The following is an 18,077-nucleotide window of genomic DNA, read 5'->3' as shown; positions in this document are numbered from 1 at the left end:
ACTCAATAGTGCATATGGTCAGAACCTTTAATCATTTTCATTCTTCTTCCAAATAATTTTTTATAGATTTACTGTCTTAAATATGGAGTATATCAAAACATACATTTATCATATGGCAGGTTATTTAAACTGATCTTCATGGAATTTTAACATCTTAAAGATACAAAATCATGTATTCATGGGACTAAGTTATGAAAATTCTTTTTTTACTTAAGTAAAATTACAGAAGTTCTTTCATGTTATATAACTAAATGGCAAGGTGTTTACAATAAAATGAACATATTTGAATGTGGTATTCCTTTCAGCTCAATTTGGAGCCCCAGATCTTATTCATGAATAAAATGATTAAAAGAATTATTTTGGTAAAATATAATCTCAATTATCCATTGTTGTGTTCAAGGGTTATTCACTTTTTCTCTTCCCTTCTCTTCTCTTCTCTTCTGTTCTCTTCTCTTCTTTTCTTTTTGTAGGCTCCAGGCCCAGCATGGAGCTCAGCGCAGGGCTTGCTTGAACTCACAGTCCTGAGATCAAGATCTGAGTTGAGATCAAGGGTCAGACATTTAAGTGACTCAGCCACCCAGGTGCCCCAGGTTATTCACATTTTTAATGAATATGTCAAATGAGGGATCTTGTATTAAACTCACATACTATTTTCCTTAACGTTGTGCTAATGGAGTGACCTCAAGAGAACAGTTATGCCTAAGCTTATAACTTACAATCATGGCTGGGCATTCAGGCAAAGTCAAATCAATCCATATATCTTAAGAAGTTTTCCCTAATGTGAAAATTAGTGACAGTGAGGCAGTAATGTTAGAATTTCACCTGAAAGCTATAAATTCGTACTTAGGTGTGGAGAATGCTGTTGGGATCTGCATAAAGATTGTGAATCATGGGGGCCCCTGGGTGGCTCACTTGGTTAGGCATTTGACTCTTGGTTTTGGCTCAGATCATGATCTCAGTGTCTTGGGATTGAACCTCAAGTCAGGCTCTGCACTCAGCTCAATCTGCTTTAGGTTCTCTCTCCCTCTCCCTCTGCCCCTTCTGCTCATGTTCTCTCTCTCTCATAAATGAATAAATCCTTATAAAAATATTATGAATCATCAAAATGTACAGAAAATTTAATCTCCTGAAAATCCTAAAGATATTTTCTTTGGAAAGGTTTCATTGGTAAGCAATTAATCATTTAGTGCCATTTAAAGGGAATAACAAGTCCACCTCTAAGGCCTTTGAAAACATCACATCATAGTCTTTTTTGTGTTACAAAATTTAGTAAACTTTATTGAATGGTGGGTATGTATGCTTGAAGAAATAAATTAGATAGTTTTAGGATGCAAATAAAAATAAAAGATGATATAATACCAAAATAAATGCCAGAGTGATTATTGTAAATCATTATGAATGGCCACTATGAATTTTTTTATGTTCATATATTTTATTCTTATAAATACCTAGGTATAAAATCAGAAAAAAAACAGTTTTCTAATATTTATTTTATTTTATAAGTCCACATTTAATACAAACTTTTAAAAATCCAAGTTGGCAGTTATTACAGGTAAAGGGCATTGAGAAAAGACTGTACTTTTTAACAACATTGCCAGCATCTTAGGAAATTTTCCTGAACTTTAAGGAATAAAAAAAAAAAATTCCTCCCAAAGAAAAATTAAACGATGCTGAGTTCAACAGGCAAGGAAAACTTAATTCAAGACTTTTGGAATAAGGGACAGTGACTGATCTCAATTCTGCTGAAACAGAGGACAGGAGGGTTTTAAGTGCTAGAGTGAGCTAGTTGAAAAGTATTGGAGGATGTTAGGAGGAGGTTGCTCAATGTGGTCAGGCCATCTGTGTTTGCTGATTGATACTTAACAGAAGTTAGGCACCTATCCTCCCACAGAGACTGGGAGGTAGAGCACAATCTTTGATGGTTACATTTCCAATGGATGGAAGTCCTTAAGAAAGACATTACTGGGTTGTACAATTGGCAAGAAACTGATAGATTCTTATCTCAAAGGGGCAGAGAAAGAATTTACAATTGCAAGTTTTCTGTAGTAAACACTATTAAGAAAAGAGAGGTCAGGGGTCTAGAGTCAGGAAGAAGCTTGTCTAAAGTCAAGTCAGGTTGAAGGCAACAGTAAGAGGCTGTCTTGGTCAACCCTTCAGTTATATTAAGTTGCACCATCTACATTGATAATACTTGGCCATTTTGACCTACAAAAACAATAGTTTCATATGATTTGATCAAAGATCCTGAAATCAAATTTCTTCACAGTTATTCCTTCTTCAGAAGCAGGCAAATCTGGAATTGTTGTTTTTAATTACACTCTTTCTCACTCTAAAAAAAGACTTAGGGAGGGTTTTCTATGTATTTACACACTTGTATGTATATATGTGCATATGTTTGTATATGTATGTGTGTTTATCAAAAACAGGTTAAAAATTAAACTTGCCAGGAAAGGGAAGAAAGGCTAGGATAAAAATGCAGACCTTGAAGCCTGGAATCGTTCTTAAAGAAATGTGACAAATTTGTTGCAGAGTTTCTCAGAAGTTAAAGCAGAGAAAGAAGAATAATGTCCCCATAGGATTAAAGCAACTCAGAATTTTAGAATAATAGTTTTCTTAGTGTTGAAACTTGGCACATTTTTGCTTCAAGTGCTCATAAGGGCAACATTTTTGTGTTGGTAAATATCCTGCTAAACCTTAAAGCTGACTTCACAGGCCTGGGTTTCACTTGTTTATTTATTATTATCTTTATTGACATCCCCCAATGCAAACTCTTGGCAAAACCCCAAAGTATAATTCAGTAAAAGTAATTTGGTTACATATTAAAATAATGACATCCGGATACACAGTTCTCTAAAAATAGAATTAAGAATGAAGATTATCTGAATGAATTATATCAGACAATAGTACATACATTTTTTTTTTCTTTTTTGGTAATCGAACCCTTGATAAGAATCAGGTAATACAGATTTTGAGAGTTTGAAGTTACCAATTTTGGGAGCAGAATTTGGAGTTCCTCTGTCCTTAACAGATGGAAGTCCATATGCTTTAATAATTAACCAAGGGCAGGGTGGACTTGAAAACCTCTTTGGGAATGTAAGGAGACCATTTAGGTTATAGATCTTATAGCTGCTTACTCAACTGGCAGACAGGGTCTATTAAAATTAGAATCCATTAGAATTATGGTTCTTTCTCTATTCCCCTGTAGCTGCTCATGTGCCCTTGTATATACTCAGCAATTTTCAGAGTGCGTTTTATTTTGTTTTATTTTTTTACATGATGACATCTATGTTAGACAGTAAATTCTTTATGTGCAAAGACCATATTTTATTAATCTTGTGTCCTTCATGCTTAGAGTCTGGTAAATAATAGGGCACACAAAATATTTTGTTGATTCTATGAATGATTTAAGAAAACTGAAGGAGTTTGGTGTTTAACATTATATACCAAATATGTAAAATTACCAACAAACCACAGACTGATTGCACCTCACCTCTGCCCCACGTTTGTCACTTTGCAGTAGGTACAGAATCATAAAATATTGTGAGTAAAGGTCACCAAGTCACAAACATAATGGCAGACAATGCTAGTTTTCTCCCAATACTCACTTTTATCCCCAGTTTCTAATAGACATCTTGGTTTGTAGCTGCCTAGAATAATGGCTTCATTTTCTAGTCTCCAATAGAATAAGAGTGGCCAAGAGACTAAGCTCTGTCCTGTGAAGTGCAAGGAGAAATGTCATGTGTAAATTTCAGAAAACATCCTTCTTTCCTTCTTCTTCTTGCTGACTGGAACACAGAGACTCTCTGGAGCTCAGCAGCCACTTGGAACATGTAGGGGAACCACATGGTGAGAACGGTAGAATGACAAGAAGGAAGCCTCCATCTCGTGTGTTTATAGAATTGCTGTATCTTCTTTGGACTTCTTAAGACTCAAGATTTGTTTATAGGAGAGAGAAATAAACTGTCTTTTCTTAGCCACTCTGAGTTTGCAGTTTTTTTTTTTTTAATTTGCAGCCAAACCTAATGTTAGTAGTTTGGTCCATATCTTCTTTAGAAATCCTTCCAAATCCCTAAGACTGGCTTTGCTCAGTCTTTTTGCTTCTATATACTCTGTGTAAACCTTTATTAGAAAACTTACTCCATTTTATTATAATCATCTTTTTTACATAAAACATCCTTTGAAGGCAGAAACATGTCTTATTCATGTGTCATTTATCCTTATTCCTGACCTGTACCTGGGACAGTATATATGCACATAGTATATCTTCAATAAATGTTTGTTTAATTGAACTGTACCGGGTTAATGACCTGAACTAAAGTCCCTCATACAGTACCACAGAGTTAATTGTGCCCTACAGAAATTTTGGTTCAAGATCATAGGACACACTGCAGAATAGATGCTCATAAAAAGTGTGTGGAAAGGTTAGGTAAATACATACTGGCTTGCCTCCCACATGTTCCTCAATATAAATTCTCATTTGCTTAGAAGTAGTAGTGAATTATTATTATTTTTTTGTTACAGCTTTGGACATGATAATAATTTGTGCCAAGGAGCTTTTTTTTTTTTTTCATGCGTGCTATGGCCAATTAGGATCTTTGTTTTGATCCTTTTAGTACAAATATATAAAACTAATTTAGAGAGCATAACTGATTGACCATATGGAGAAAAAAAATTGGTGCACCTAAAAACACATTCTGTTCTTTCCCTGTATTCTCTCCTTCAGGGAATGAACATTGTATTAATCTTTAAACTTATTTTAAAGGTAAAGCATTCAGCTTATCATAGGGTTGATTTAATTTTATCTTTGGTTTACAATATGTCTTATATTTTAAGAAAAATGTATTTTGTGTGTGTCTTAGACCATGACAAAACTATTGACCTGGATGAAATATGTTTCTGAAAAGTCATATAGACTGGGTTCTATATATATCATTTTATTTCTTTTCTTTATAGGTTATTTCAAACTGTAAGTGCATCATTCCAGCAGCAAAGCTAAAATTCCCAGCGGTCTTGTCTACTTGACCTACTCATTCCCTGTTCTGAAATCTAGAGAATACTTCTCCACAAGACTCCTCCATAAATTGCTGCAATGTCTGTATCTAATTTATCATGGTAAGTGAATTACCTTCTAACCTAATCCATATGCATGCACATCCTCAAGCAATATTTTGTGGGAAAATGGTACTGTCAGAACTGGAACAGAGAAAGAACTTTAAAAGTCTGGTTTCCAGAGATTGGTGTCCTGCGTTAAGGTAAGGAAAGCTACCCAGCATTTAGACTTTTACACTTTCAGCACCGTGATATCTGGGGGCTCTGGAAAGCGTTCAAGCCTTTTATGACTCCCAGTGACATTCCATGCCTTTCTTTCCAAACATCCTGGTGGAGAGATAAGTAGGAATCAAACACTCATTGAGTGATCCTAGCTACTGTTACAATCCCAGCTGCAGGAAGAACAGGCTGCAAGGGAAGCTGTAAGGATTGGCTAGGTATTTTCTCATCAGTACTTTTCTTCAGACTTTCTATTTCAACAGATCTACCCAAACTAGAGGGAATAGAACTCTAATATGGAAGAGAAAATTCCCTTATAGATTCATATCTTTAAATAGCTGGCATTCTGAATAATCTTTGACTTCCAGTTCATGTTTAAATGCTGTTTGTAATTTAAAATAAGAAGTATGAAGATTTTTTTTTGGCATATAATCAACAACTTTTCTATGGCAACAAAGAGCAATACTAGCAGGGATGAATTGGAAGCCATGTTTTTGGACTTTGGATTTTGTTTTTATAAATATAAAGAGCTGAATAAGTGATATGATACAAATTCACAGTATTCGATATGTGAATATAAGAAAGACCTGGTAATATTGCCCATTTTCATAGGAGCCCATCTCATCCTTGTCTTTAATTTGTGCTGGAAATATAGATAGCATGAAAGACTGGCTTCTGCCACTTAGCTCTATCTGTTTATTTTCAGTTAAGTAAGCAATTTCTTTAGGGCAAAGGGTAGAATTATTTGTTTAGATTTAGAGTAGTGTTTCCAAAGGACCCAGTTTTTATGGGCTCACTAGAATATGTCCTTGGATTCCTCCTGGGTGCTAAGGATCTCAGTTTGCAAAAAAAGAAATGAATTAAAGAAGATAAAATATATTCTGTAAAAATAAATGAAAGAACTATTTACGTTATGAATTATTACTGTAAAACATTTTATATTATTAAAATAAAATCACCATTAAAGTAAGAAGAAAATTCTATAGAATGTGTGAATCCCTTCAAACCCCTGGAAGATGTTTTTTTTTTTAAGATTTTATTTATTTATTTGTTTGTTTGAGAGGGAGAGAGAGAGCACAAGTGGGCGTGGGGTGGGGGAAGAGCAGAGGCAGAGGGAGAAGCAGACTCCCCGCCGAGCAGGGAGCCCAGCCTGGGGCTTGATCCCAGGACCCTGGGATGATGGCCTGAGCCAAAGACAGATGCTTAACCAACTGAGCCACCCAGGCGCCCCCAAGCCCCTGGAAGATATTAAGGGTGCATTTATTTAAAGAAAGTATACCCCTGGCAAATGCATGTGTTGGAGATGAATCTTCAAAAAGCCGGCTGCCTGCCAAAGGAGAAAGAAAAAGATGAGGGGGAAGCGACAGGAAAGAGAATGAGGAGGAGGAGGAGAATATAATAAGAAGAGACAAATAAGAAGCAGGAGAGGGTGGAGGAAATTAAAACACAGGTATGATTTGTCATATCTCAAGATAGGGTGTGGTGTGGCCTGGTTCCCAGATTCAGGACAGGGCAAACATTTGAAGCTGTCCTTGGTATGTACCTTGGCTAACGGCTGACTTGATGTGATGTAATGGTTTAGTCAAAGGCCATCTCTTCAATGTGACGTTAGGGCCATTCAAAACACAGTGAGCTCCACAAAGAGAAGTGATTGTATGTTGTGGTTCCAGCGCAGTTGTCTAGCACAGCTCTTAGAATTTAGTAGCTATTCTATACATTTATGCTGTGCAAATGAGTGAAAAAATGCAAAATAGGTAATTCAATGGCAAATAGTTTCATTCTAAAAATTTTTTTTTGATTGTAGGATATCAAAGAATTTATATATCTGAAATTTGTTTGAATTCTTTCCATCTCAAAGGTACAAATTTTACAGAAATCTTGGATATTTTCCTTCAGTTGTACCCTTAATTCTGGCTACAACTAATGTTCCACATTAGATTTCCATACAGAGAGCTCTTAGTTTCTTTTACCAGTATTACACCATTATTCAGCAGTGTGGAGTTTGGCATTAATTACATTAATTTAGTGAAATTTTTATAGTCCAGGTTCTGGCTCTCTGTTTTGAAATTCAGAAACTAAGACATGAAAATACTGACTGACATTGGAAGAGAAACTGGTTTGACAGATTATTAACTCAAAATAAGATATGTAACGTTTAACTGCATGGGATGCTTGATTTGGCCTGACCAGTGCATTCTGTTAACTGTTGTGGAAAACTTCGTGGGACTCTTAAGTCAGAGGACTGGCTGATGATCAAATAATCATTGCAGGGAGAGTTCTATGCTTCCAGTGTTCAAGGAATCCAGCTAGGGACAGGGTACACCTGGTGGGATATATCTGTCAGTAAGGATATATCTTCCAGACACTCCCATATGCTTCTTAGGGCAGCTTTTTCATGTCTGGGAATTAGAGTAACACTGTCAGTCTTTATCTCTGTGATTCTTTGGAGTTCCACTTCTGCCAGACTCCCCTCTGTTTGGCTATGTCACTAAGTTAGCAGAGTTTATCGTCAAAATCCACTTGAATCTCTGAACCGTTTGGTCTGCTTACCATGACATTGTACATATCTAACCATATCCATGAGTTGATTTTAAAACTTGACTCTGAGACTTAATGGAAAGGGGGCCTAATTGTGATCCCTGCATGCAATTGAAGAATTTAGAAATTCATGTTAACAACCATCCAAGCAATCCTCCCAGCTTTTAAATACCGAGTATAGGAAAATTATCTTTTTTGCTTATTAAAAGAAACTTCCTTGCTCTAGTAGTTATGGGTATGACATTTGAAAAAAATATAAAAGAATTTGGCCCTTTCATACAGAATCTCAAAAAGAAATACAATCTAGGAAATGTCCAAATTTCTGGGAAACTGTGCAGTGCCACTCAGGTAAGGAGAGTGGTAGGAATTGATCACATGGTAACATACAACAGATGTTTCATGAATCTTTCTGTTCAGTAAATAATTACCAGAGGGAGGCAATGATTGAATTGACTTTGGTTGAGATAGAGACAAAGGGATGTACAGAATCAATTGCAGACATCTATGAACAGGTGACAGATTCCAGGCTATGATCTGAGGGAAAGAATTATTGCCGGTAGCAGAGGTAATTAACAGGAGACATGAGGAAGCAGAGAGAGTTGAAAAAGAGTCCTCTTTCTATAGCACAAAGAGGGAAATGGTGTGATACCAAGGAGTATTTGAAAGGACTTTTAGTGCTTCTTCCCTGATGATCATCTTCAGCCTGTCTGTTTTTTAACATTTTTATAAGATTATATGTAATATATATATAAAATGTATGTTTATATAATGTATATGTATATAATGTTTCAAATCATTTGTTTCAAAACATTCAATTTTTATGACATGAAAGCTAAGTAAATATTATCAAGAGTGAACATTTACATGGCATTTACCTTGTACCAGACACGTTTTTAGACACTTTGTGGATATTAACCCACATACTCCTCACACAACCTTATTAGCCATATAGTGTTGCTATTTGCATTTCCACAAGTGAGAATTTAGGCACAGAAGCTTTAGTAGAACGTTTCCCAATATGACACAGCCACCAAGTAGCAGAGTTAGTAAATGAATGCAGGCAGCCGGTTGGTACCCCTAACGGCTTAACTACCTATACGAAACAAACACTATCTGGTAAAGCGATACCTTTGCTATGTGCGTGTGGCTTCAGAGCAAGTGCCCTAGTTCCCATTTCCAACCAGAATGTTTCCCTTAATTTCCTAAAATATAGATACCTGGGGCCTCTCCTGGAAGGAAGTGAGTATCTGGACCTGGGAACACTATCAGGCATTAGAATAGTATTGAGGGTAGAGTGGGGGTAGTGGATGAGTGCCCTAATTTCCTAGAGGAGGTAAAGAGGTTGTTGCCATCAGAAACTTAGGTGAACCTTCAACATTATATAAGGTGAGCTACCTAAACAACAAAATATAAATCTTAGTTCTACTTGTCATGTGACAGGCTAGGAATTGTCAGGTTTTCATCATGATACAGAAGAAGCACAACAGAAAGATATCCGTACTTTGCTATAATTCAACTAAAATGACTCTTCCATTGCCCATCTCATAGAGACCCTCCACTACTAAGTCAAGTACTTTCTACTCCCCTGGCCCTATTGCACCCTCAGTTCCCGTTGTATTAGTGTTACTGTACATATGTTAACCAGTATTCAGAGAGTGATCCTGGTGGTGGCATAACTGATTTTGCCAAATGCCATCTTTTTGATCCCAAATTGTTTTTTGTTGTGATGCCTGTGCACATTTCAGCTTTTGTTCACAGCATCTTAAAGACTGTGGCACCTGATAGAGCTGAAGGTAATTGAACTAGAGCCAGGTATATGGGAGAAAGAAGACACTGGATGAATGAAAGTAAGAGGCAAGGAGCCAGTCAAAATCTATTGAGCATCTGTAATGTGCTGTGCCCTAGGCTCACTACAGGGATGCTGTCTTAATGGGAAGTAATGATGACTCTTATAGGAGCTCATCTCTTAGCCAAGAAGACTAAGTAATCAAATAAGTGACTTAATGTGGTAAGTGCTCTAAAAGGTACATCCAGGGTGGGGCACCAGGTGGTTCAGTCTGTTAAGCTGCCAACTCTTGGTTTCAACTCAGGTGGTGATCTCAGGGTGATGGGATTGAGCCCTGTGTCAGGCTCCGCGCTCAGCGGGGAGTCCGCTTCAGGATTCTCTCTTTCCTTCTGCCCTTTCCCCCATGCTCTTGCCCTTTCTCTGGGATAAATAAATCTTTAAAAAAAATAAATAAAAATAAGTAAAAGGTATGTCCAGGGTGTTTGGGGAAATAAAATGTTAAATGTTTCTCCTGCGAGGGAAGAAATGGCTTACTTTTTAGGAGTGCAAGTACGTCTCTTGCATTTACTGCTAAAAATAAAGGAGTATGCTTATTATGGAGAGTCAAACACTATAGAAAAATATAAAGCAGCAATAAAAAAATGATCAAAATCCTACCATATGTAGAAAGCCACAGTTATAAATGCTGAGATATATTCTTTTCTACTTATAAAGTTTTGCAACACTGAACTCAAACCATGCATTGTATTTTGCATTTCTTCTGTTTTCACTTTGTAATTTCCATGGTCATCTCTGATGGATATAGAGCAACATCGTCATGTGTAAAGGCTGGGTCACATTGTACGCCAGTAGCGTTATTTATTTCACTCATTTAGATTGGACCTTTTCTAATTCACTTTTTACTATTGTAAGTACTTCTGTTGTGAGGAAAATTATTAACTACTGCTGGGTCGCAAGGTTCTGTGTCATTCAGAGCACCTGGTGAGGCCCTTTGTTAGCTCTCTGGATTGCAGACATCAAGGCTAGGGAGAAAATACGTGTTTCTGAGAAAGTATCTTATCAACTCATCTCCTTTTTTACTTTAGAAGAGGACCTGTATCACACACTAACTGTTTTACCAGATTAGTTCCTTATAAATACTGAAGATGTGCTAATTGTCAAGGAAATATTTACTTGCAGCTGATTAATAGAGTTTTATTGAAAGTCAACAAACCCACGGATGCCCATAGATTGGAAATATGGTAAAATCTGAATTGTGTAAGTTATTGATGTATTGACTAATACATCTAGAAGTGGTAAATGGTCTTTATTGAATATGCTTATAGTCTAAAATATTATTATGAATGCTAGCAAGTTCAGTAATGCTCTCTAATAAGAGGTGAAAACTAATTTGACTTATCTTCTTTATCCAAAACTAATAGTGTGTTAGAACCCTTAGAAATGAGAAAGATGCAAAGTTAGAAGTGTAGATACTTTGTCAGATTATTCACATTATAATATTTTTATTTAAGTTCTTTAATGGATACAAGAAAAAGTGAATCCCTCTATATCATTCTTTGGCACCAGTTTTTAGGAGGAAAAAAAGATTCTGGAGAGACAGAAACAGTCTATTTGTATTAAAGAAGGGGAAAAGTCAGAATCTTTTCTAAAAGGTTGCCTTAACCACCGTTCTGCAAACTACTTTTCCTATTTACACTGTTAAATGGCAGGCTCTCAGGGGCAATATTTGCAGTGGCACAGGAAGTAGAGACTTGAATTACCTCTTTTTAAAGGGCTCAGAACTCACAGTGGGGAGAAATGTGGGTCAGTAGAGAGATTGCAAAGGGAAATTTTTTACCCTGAGTTGTATAGTAAAGGGTAAAAGTCAGAATTGTCAACAGTCACTTATTGGAAGAGAGAGAGAAGTTTAGACATAAAGAAAAAGCTAATATTTCTAATTAAAAAAAAAAAAAGATGAGGCTTTCTGAGTGATAGGAAAAGCTTCAGTAGCAAAATACTGTATTTCCCAGGATGGTAAGCACATGTTGAATGAATGACTATTATATTAAGATGCTGAGAAGAGAGAGTGGGTTTGAGAGCCTAAAATTTAAGAATCCTCATGTGAGTGGGGATGTTCAGCTTGTAAAGGAGTAGATCCAGAACACAGAAGAGTAAGTTGAGTTTAGGAGAGAATAAAGAGCAGATGACCTAGGGGAGGAAGAGGAGAGAACAGCCAAAATGAAAACTCAAGAGGAATAAAAATACGTCTCCAAAATCACATAACACTTTAAGTGTGCTGATTTGTATGAAAGTCAGTTTACCGAATTCTGAAAAATTTCAGTATGTCTTTCTAGTCATAATATGTCTTTTCAAATGGGGTGGGAGGGATAGGGCAGCTGGGTGATGGACATTGGGGAGGGTATGTGCTATGGTGAGCCCTGTGAATTGTGCAAGACTGTTGAATCACAGACCTGTACCTCTGAAACAAATAATACATTATATGTTTAAAAAAAAAGAAGATAACAGGAGGGGAAGAATGAAGGGGGGTAAATCGGAGGGGCAGATGAACCATGAGAGACGATAGACTCTGAAAAACAAACTGAGGGTTCTAGAGGGGAGGGGTGTGGGGAGATGGGTTAGCCTGGTGATGGGTATTAAAGAGGGCACGTTCTGCGTGGAGCACTGGGTTTTATGCACAAACAATGAATCATGGAACACTACATCAAAAACTGATGATGTAGTGTATGGTGATTAACATAACAATAAAAATTCAAAGAAGAAAAAAAAGAAATGGCTTTTTAAAAGTTAAACATTTATAGGAAACCTCCTGATATTTTTCTCCATATATCAACCTCAAATTCTTTCTCCTTGAATAATCAAATAATTAGTAAAACAGATTATTTTATTTTTGTTCTTAAACATTAATGCCAACTAGATATGAATCACATTTTGAAGCAAATTGGTAAATTTTGGTCACCTTAGAGGAGTTTGTTTTCTTGTGGAGATAATGAATTTGGGTTTGCAGGTTCACTTCCCACAGAGACCAATTAGTTCTACTCTCTTCCCTGGCCAAAGCCTACACCTGTGACCTTGACCAGCCCTCCTTCTCAAACTTGCCATTGGTCACAAGTCATTAGGAACAGGTGATTGATTATTAATAATTTACAGTTAGTATTAGAAAAATATATATATACACTAAAGTCAAGTGCTCTTCAGGGATTGATAATGGGCCATATTATCTTCCTTTTGAATGTCATCCAGGTCTATAAACCTGCTTTGAAATGTCTTTTCATCATTCTCAGAGGAATCATAATTTACTTTCTTGTGGAAGAACTATAATGAATAATTACAGCTATATTTCTTTAGACTGTAGAAGATTTAACATAAAACTGGGCAGTCCATTTCAACCCTTAAAGGCTAGAGTTACTAAACACTAGCCCTTTTTGGACTTGAATAATTGATATAAAGGCCAGTGAGTGGTCTCTGAGATAATTTTAATTATAAAAGTTACATATGTAACTTTTAGGTATGTTATTTTCAGCATGGTCAAAACTACATTTTGTAATCTTAAACATCATTTGCCATTGGTGCATAAAATTTTCAGTGATCATTTCATCCTGGTATATAAACCCCCATTATCTTTTTTGTTTGTTTGCTTATTTGGATTTTATTTTTTGTTTTTAAGATTGTGAAGAGAGTTTACCTTGATTTTAAAACTATTGCAGTGTAATTGAGGGAAAGAAAACACTTTTCAGCTTGAATGGATGGTCACTAAAAGGGTTAGATGTATTCATTTATACTTGCTTTTATGTTCTTTTTTAAAGAATAGGTTTGTTATAGGTTTTATAGGACTTTAAAGGTAATTCCTGTGCGGTTGGAGAAATGGATTAGTATAGTTTAATCTAGACTAGCAGTACATTATTTTTATGTAAATTAGAAAATATTTTCTTACAAATTTATTCATTCATGTCTTCATTCAACAAACACTTTTCAGTGCCTACAATGTGTAGTTTTCAAGGCTGTGGATAGAATAGAATGATGAATGCAACAGAGGTCCCCACTTTCAATTAGGCTTACATTCTAGTGCTGAAGACAGATATAAATTGGTAAGCAAATATCAGATAGTGATAAATATTTTGAAGAATAACCCAGCAGAATAAAAAGATAGAGTGATGGTGGGGAACTGGCCAAGGAAAGCCTCTTGAGCAAGGTGACATTTAAGCAGAGAGGGAATAAGCAATATAAGTCTTAGCAGAAAACCATTTCAGGTAGAGAAACAGGAAGGACAAAGGCTCTGAGACTGAAATGTACCTATTGTGTTTGAGGAAACATCAGGGAAACTGGTTTGGTAGAAACAGCCAGTAGAAGGGAGAGTCCCAGGAACTGAGCTTGTAGAGGTAGCAGGGGAACATGTAGATCATGAGAAACACTGGATTATATTCTAAATGTGATAGGAAACTTTGCCCTCACTCACCAGATTACAGGAGAAAATTCATCTAAAATGTAAATTCAGTGAAATTTAGTAATGGGAAGAATTGAGTGTTGAGAGCAGAGTCTTGATCTTATTTCTATTTCAAAAGGACCTCTCTATGATCTTCAAGTTTTATGAAAGCAATTCATATTGTATTCTTAATATAAACACTCAGCAGATGATTAGTAAGAAAGAATGTTATGTAATACATTGTAATAATTAAAAAAAGTAAATGAAAAACCTTTTTCATGAATGTAGCCTGTGTCTCATTATCATCCATTTTAAAAGATTCAACAAATCTTATACATCTGAATAATTAGGGACATTATATAAAAGATACAATAGAAGTATTTTATATTCCATTAAGGAGTTTTAGAGATCAATGAATGTTTTTTGTAAATTGTGGAAATTGAGAATATATTGTCCAACTTATAGTTCACATTTATTTTTAAATCTCTCACCGTCATAAACTTTAAGGCTACTTCTAATATATGAACATAAAAGTTCATTAAGCAATGAAGTGTCTCCTCTATACTGGTTGTTTAATGTAAGTGTGGTTTCAGTGAGGAACCAGATGTCATAGAGCATCAGTCCAAGTGCTAACATGTGTTCTAGAGAGAATGCTGCCATAACATTACCATGTGTCCTTCCTGGGAAAAGAAATTCACCTTTATTCTAAGACTATTACCTTTCTACACTTTTTGTAATAAAATATGGTTTCTTTTATGGCACTGATTATAGATAGAAGTTAGGTTATTTCTTTTATGTCTTTACTTGGCAAAATAAAAGTTGGAAACACAACATTGATCCCACGCCTCTCCCATCTTGTATGTGTGTGTTAATTTAATTGGACTATAAAATCAAGAAGTCTGGAACTTCTGGTGGAATGGGAATTTTTTCAAACCGGCTCCAATCCAGCATATTAATTGTCAATGGTACATGATCCAGATCAGAGAAGAAATCATCCATGGATATCTGCCACCTTCATTTGGCACTATGGGGTTGTAGATTCAGTGATTGAGAAAGCTTACAAATGACTTAATTACCTACAACGGGATAAAATGGTCTCACAAGAATATAATAATTGTTTTTTTTACTAGACCTGGGCAAGCTCCTGCCTATGTAAGGAGATGGGGCTAATCTGTCCTTCTTGGAGGCATCATTATCAATGTGTGGTCCAGGAAGTCCCTCTATGGGGTTATAATGACTTCTCTCCTGTTGTTTATTTTTAGTCATGTTTAACATTTGTGTATTTCCTTCTTTTTTTAATAATTACATTTTCTTTATCAGATAGTGTTACAGTTTTCCTACTGGTGATTTAGCAAACTCATTTTTTATTATGGGCAAAATCTGTTCATTGCCCAGTGCTGTTTGTTAATTCTCCTCCCTAGTAATAAGACTATTTATATTTCATAATAAGTAGTCTTGAGCCTTCGAATGTGTTTTGATTCCCCAGAATTTGGAAAGTCAAATGCTCTCACATTCCCATTTGCAGAGGTCACATCAATGATATTTGGTTAGATGAAACTATTAATTATAGATACCAAGTTGAACTCAAGTGAAGATTTTCCTTTCATCTCGGTCTGCTTAGATAAAATGGTGCTTGATTTTACAATGTCATTGCTAAGTTAGTATTCAGAGCAGCCGAGCACCAGCAACGGAGACAGAATACCCTCCCCTGCAAGAGCCGGTGCACTAGGGCTCCGTGCTGCCGCTGGGAGCTTGTGGTAGAAGCCTGAAGTTCTGAGACATTGACCATCTTTTCTTACTGATAAATTTCATGTAGGAGGGCTAGTATTGTTCCAGATGGTTTTTCAGCTTTATGCATACTAGCTTCGTAGACTCCTGCTGTAATCGAAAATTGGTTTTACTCCAACATTTGACAAAAAAAATTAGATGAAGTTAACTACTCTTCGGTTTTAGATTACTGATAGAAAACGCTTTCATGAATATGACAGAAAAAGTGGAAATTCAAACTAAGTGGTGTCCTTGGATGCATTTTCATTTAGACCTTTTCCCTGAGGTTTTTATATCATGAAATTGCATTCAGATACAGAATTTGCATAGAATCAGGCGCATTGAAATTTAGATGATCCCCTTCAATCCATAATATTCTTTTTAGTGTTTTTTTTTCCTTTTTCAAGTTTTTATTTAAATTTCAGTTAGTTAGCATACAGTGTAATATTAGTTTCAGGTATAGAGTTTAGTGATTTATCACTTACATACAACACCGAGTGCTCATCACGAGTGCCCTCCTCATTACCCCATCACCCTTTTATCCCATCCCTCACCCACTGCCCCTCCAGCAACCCTCAGTTTCTTCTCTCAAATTAAGAGTCTCTTAGGTTTGCTTCTCTCTCCCTTTTCTTCTTTTTAGTGTTTTTATGGAAAACTAGCTAGATATTTGAAGTGACTGTAAGAATGATGATGATGATATGAAAAGATTTAAAAGACACCTATTGATTTGCTTTCATGGTGAGAATTTTCATTATGTTTATTACTTTTAGGTTTTTACAAACTGAATAGGAGAAAGTAATTTTCTTGAAGTGAGAATTTGCTTGATATCCCTCCATATTTTTTCCAAATTTGGCATTTGGAGAATAAAACAGACATATAAAATGCTTATTGTATTTGGCAAGTTGTAAATATGATCGATTGAAGGTAAGCATTGAGTTGTAGCTGTTACCAGAAGATGTGTGATGAGATATGAGAAACTTCAGCTCCCCAGTTAGAATGTGCCTGGACAGCCACCTACGGGGACAGGGATGAAGTCATCCTACCCATTGTTGGCACCTAATACTCAATGGGTGCTTTGTACTCATGAATGGCTGAATTCACCAGAGCACTCAGTCTGACTCCCCAGCCAGGCATTGTAATGGGGAATGTATTTATAGTATAGGTGGGAAGATTTTGGTTTAAAAAAAAGAAAAATCCTACATGTTAACAGGAGATGAGGTAATTCGACTGTCATAGGTTATTCTGTGTCTAAAGTATGCAGACATTTGTCACTGAACACTGAAGATTTTTGTGGATATATTTTCTTTTTTAAAAAATTTTTTAAAAGATTTTATTTATTTATTTGTCAGAGAGATAGAGAGAGAGCACAAGCAGGAGAAGCGGCAGGCAGAGGGAGAGGGAGAAGCAGGCTCCCCACTGAGCAGGGAGCCCAATGTGGGACTCTATTCCAGGACACTGAGATCATGACCCAAGCCAAAGGCAGACGCTTAACCATCTGAGCCACCCAGGTGTCCCTGTGGATATATTTTCAACTCTGAATTAGAGCTATGGCTCATTTGAGCTAAGGTAAGAATTTTCTTGGTATTTAAGAAAATAAAACAGCCCTGTTCCTATTCTGTACTATTGATTTTTTTACACTTAGGAGAAATTTCCTCAGTTCCATGTTCTGAAATCTGCCCATTGTAACTGTCTCTTAGCCTTTTTTATCATCATCGATTATTGGCTGTCATTGACAGGGCATGTGCCTAAAATCATAGAATATTTTCTAGAGGGAAACTGTGAGGTCACAGAGGACATTGGTTACAAAGGTGGGCTTCATGGACAAGGGCCAGTCAGTGGCAAAGCATCCTGTTACAAAATAAAAGAAAAAAAAAGAAAAAGATAATATTGGTCTGATTTTGCTAAATTTCTTCCTTTAGTGTGAAATGATGAACTGCATAAGTACTTGGCATTAGAGTAGTCTTTCTTTCATGAGATGAAGGTGATAATAAATGATAATTATTATCCCTGATTGATAAAAGCAGAAGTGTTTAGCTCAAAAGTCTTCAATTTTTTTTAAACTCTCCAATTTTAATTTTCAGATTTATGGTTCTATAAAATTAAGAGTCTGGGAACTACTTAATCTAGTTTGACTAATTACCCAAACCATGAATCCCATCAACAGAAACCCCAACAAGTGGCAACCCAGCCTTTCCTGAAAACCCTTCCTATGAGTTCTGAGCCTCCATTATGATCTTGGGTTTCTCTGTTACAAATTTTCCTTTACATTGGATCTAAGGCTACTACTTTAGTTACTAC

The 18,077-nt window shown here is 36.0% G+C and overlaps 1 protein-coding gene across 2 annotated transcripts in view; it reads left to right on the top strand.

Moving 5' to 3' along the window:
- The first annotated feature begins 4,990 nt into the window (after window positions 1–4,990).
- OXR1 (oxidation resistance 1) overlaps window positions 4,991–18,077 on the top strand; it is a 365,575-nt gene continuing 352,488 nt past the window's right edge. Inside the window, exon 1 of one of the 2 annotated variants that reach the window (XM_028109391.2) lies at window positions 4,991–5,112. In XM_028109391.2, the coding sequence (XP_027965192.1) occupies window positions 5,090–5,112 (23 nt within the window). In that variant the 5' untranslated portion in view covers window positions 4,991–5,089. The remainder of the gene's footprint in view (window positions 5,113–18,077) is intronic. The other variant, XM_028109408.2, reaches the window with a different exon arrangement.

The sequence above is a fragment of the Eumetopias jubatus genome, unplaced genomic scaffold (genome assembly GCF_037043125.1).
Source record: "Eumetopias jubatus isolate StellerSeaLion01/CBP00866 unplaced genomic scaffold, mEumJub1_p1.0 scaffold_4, whole genome shotgun sequence".
NCBI classification, from domain to species: domain Eukaryota; kingdom Metazoa; phylum Chordata; class Mammalia; order Carnivora; family Otariidae; genus Eumetopias; species Eumetopias jubatus.
This window is presented reverse-complemented; position numbering and strand designations above follow the sequence as displayed.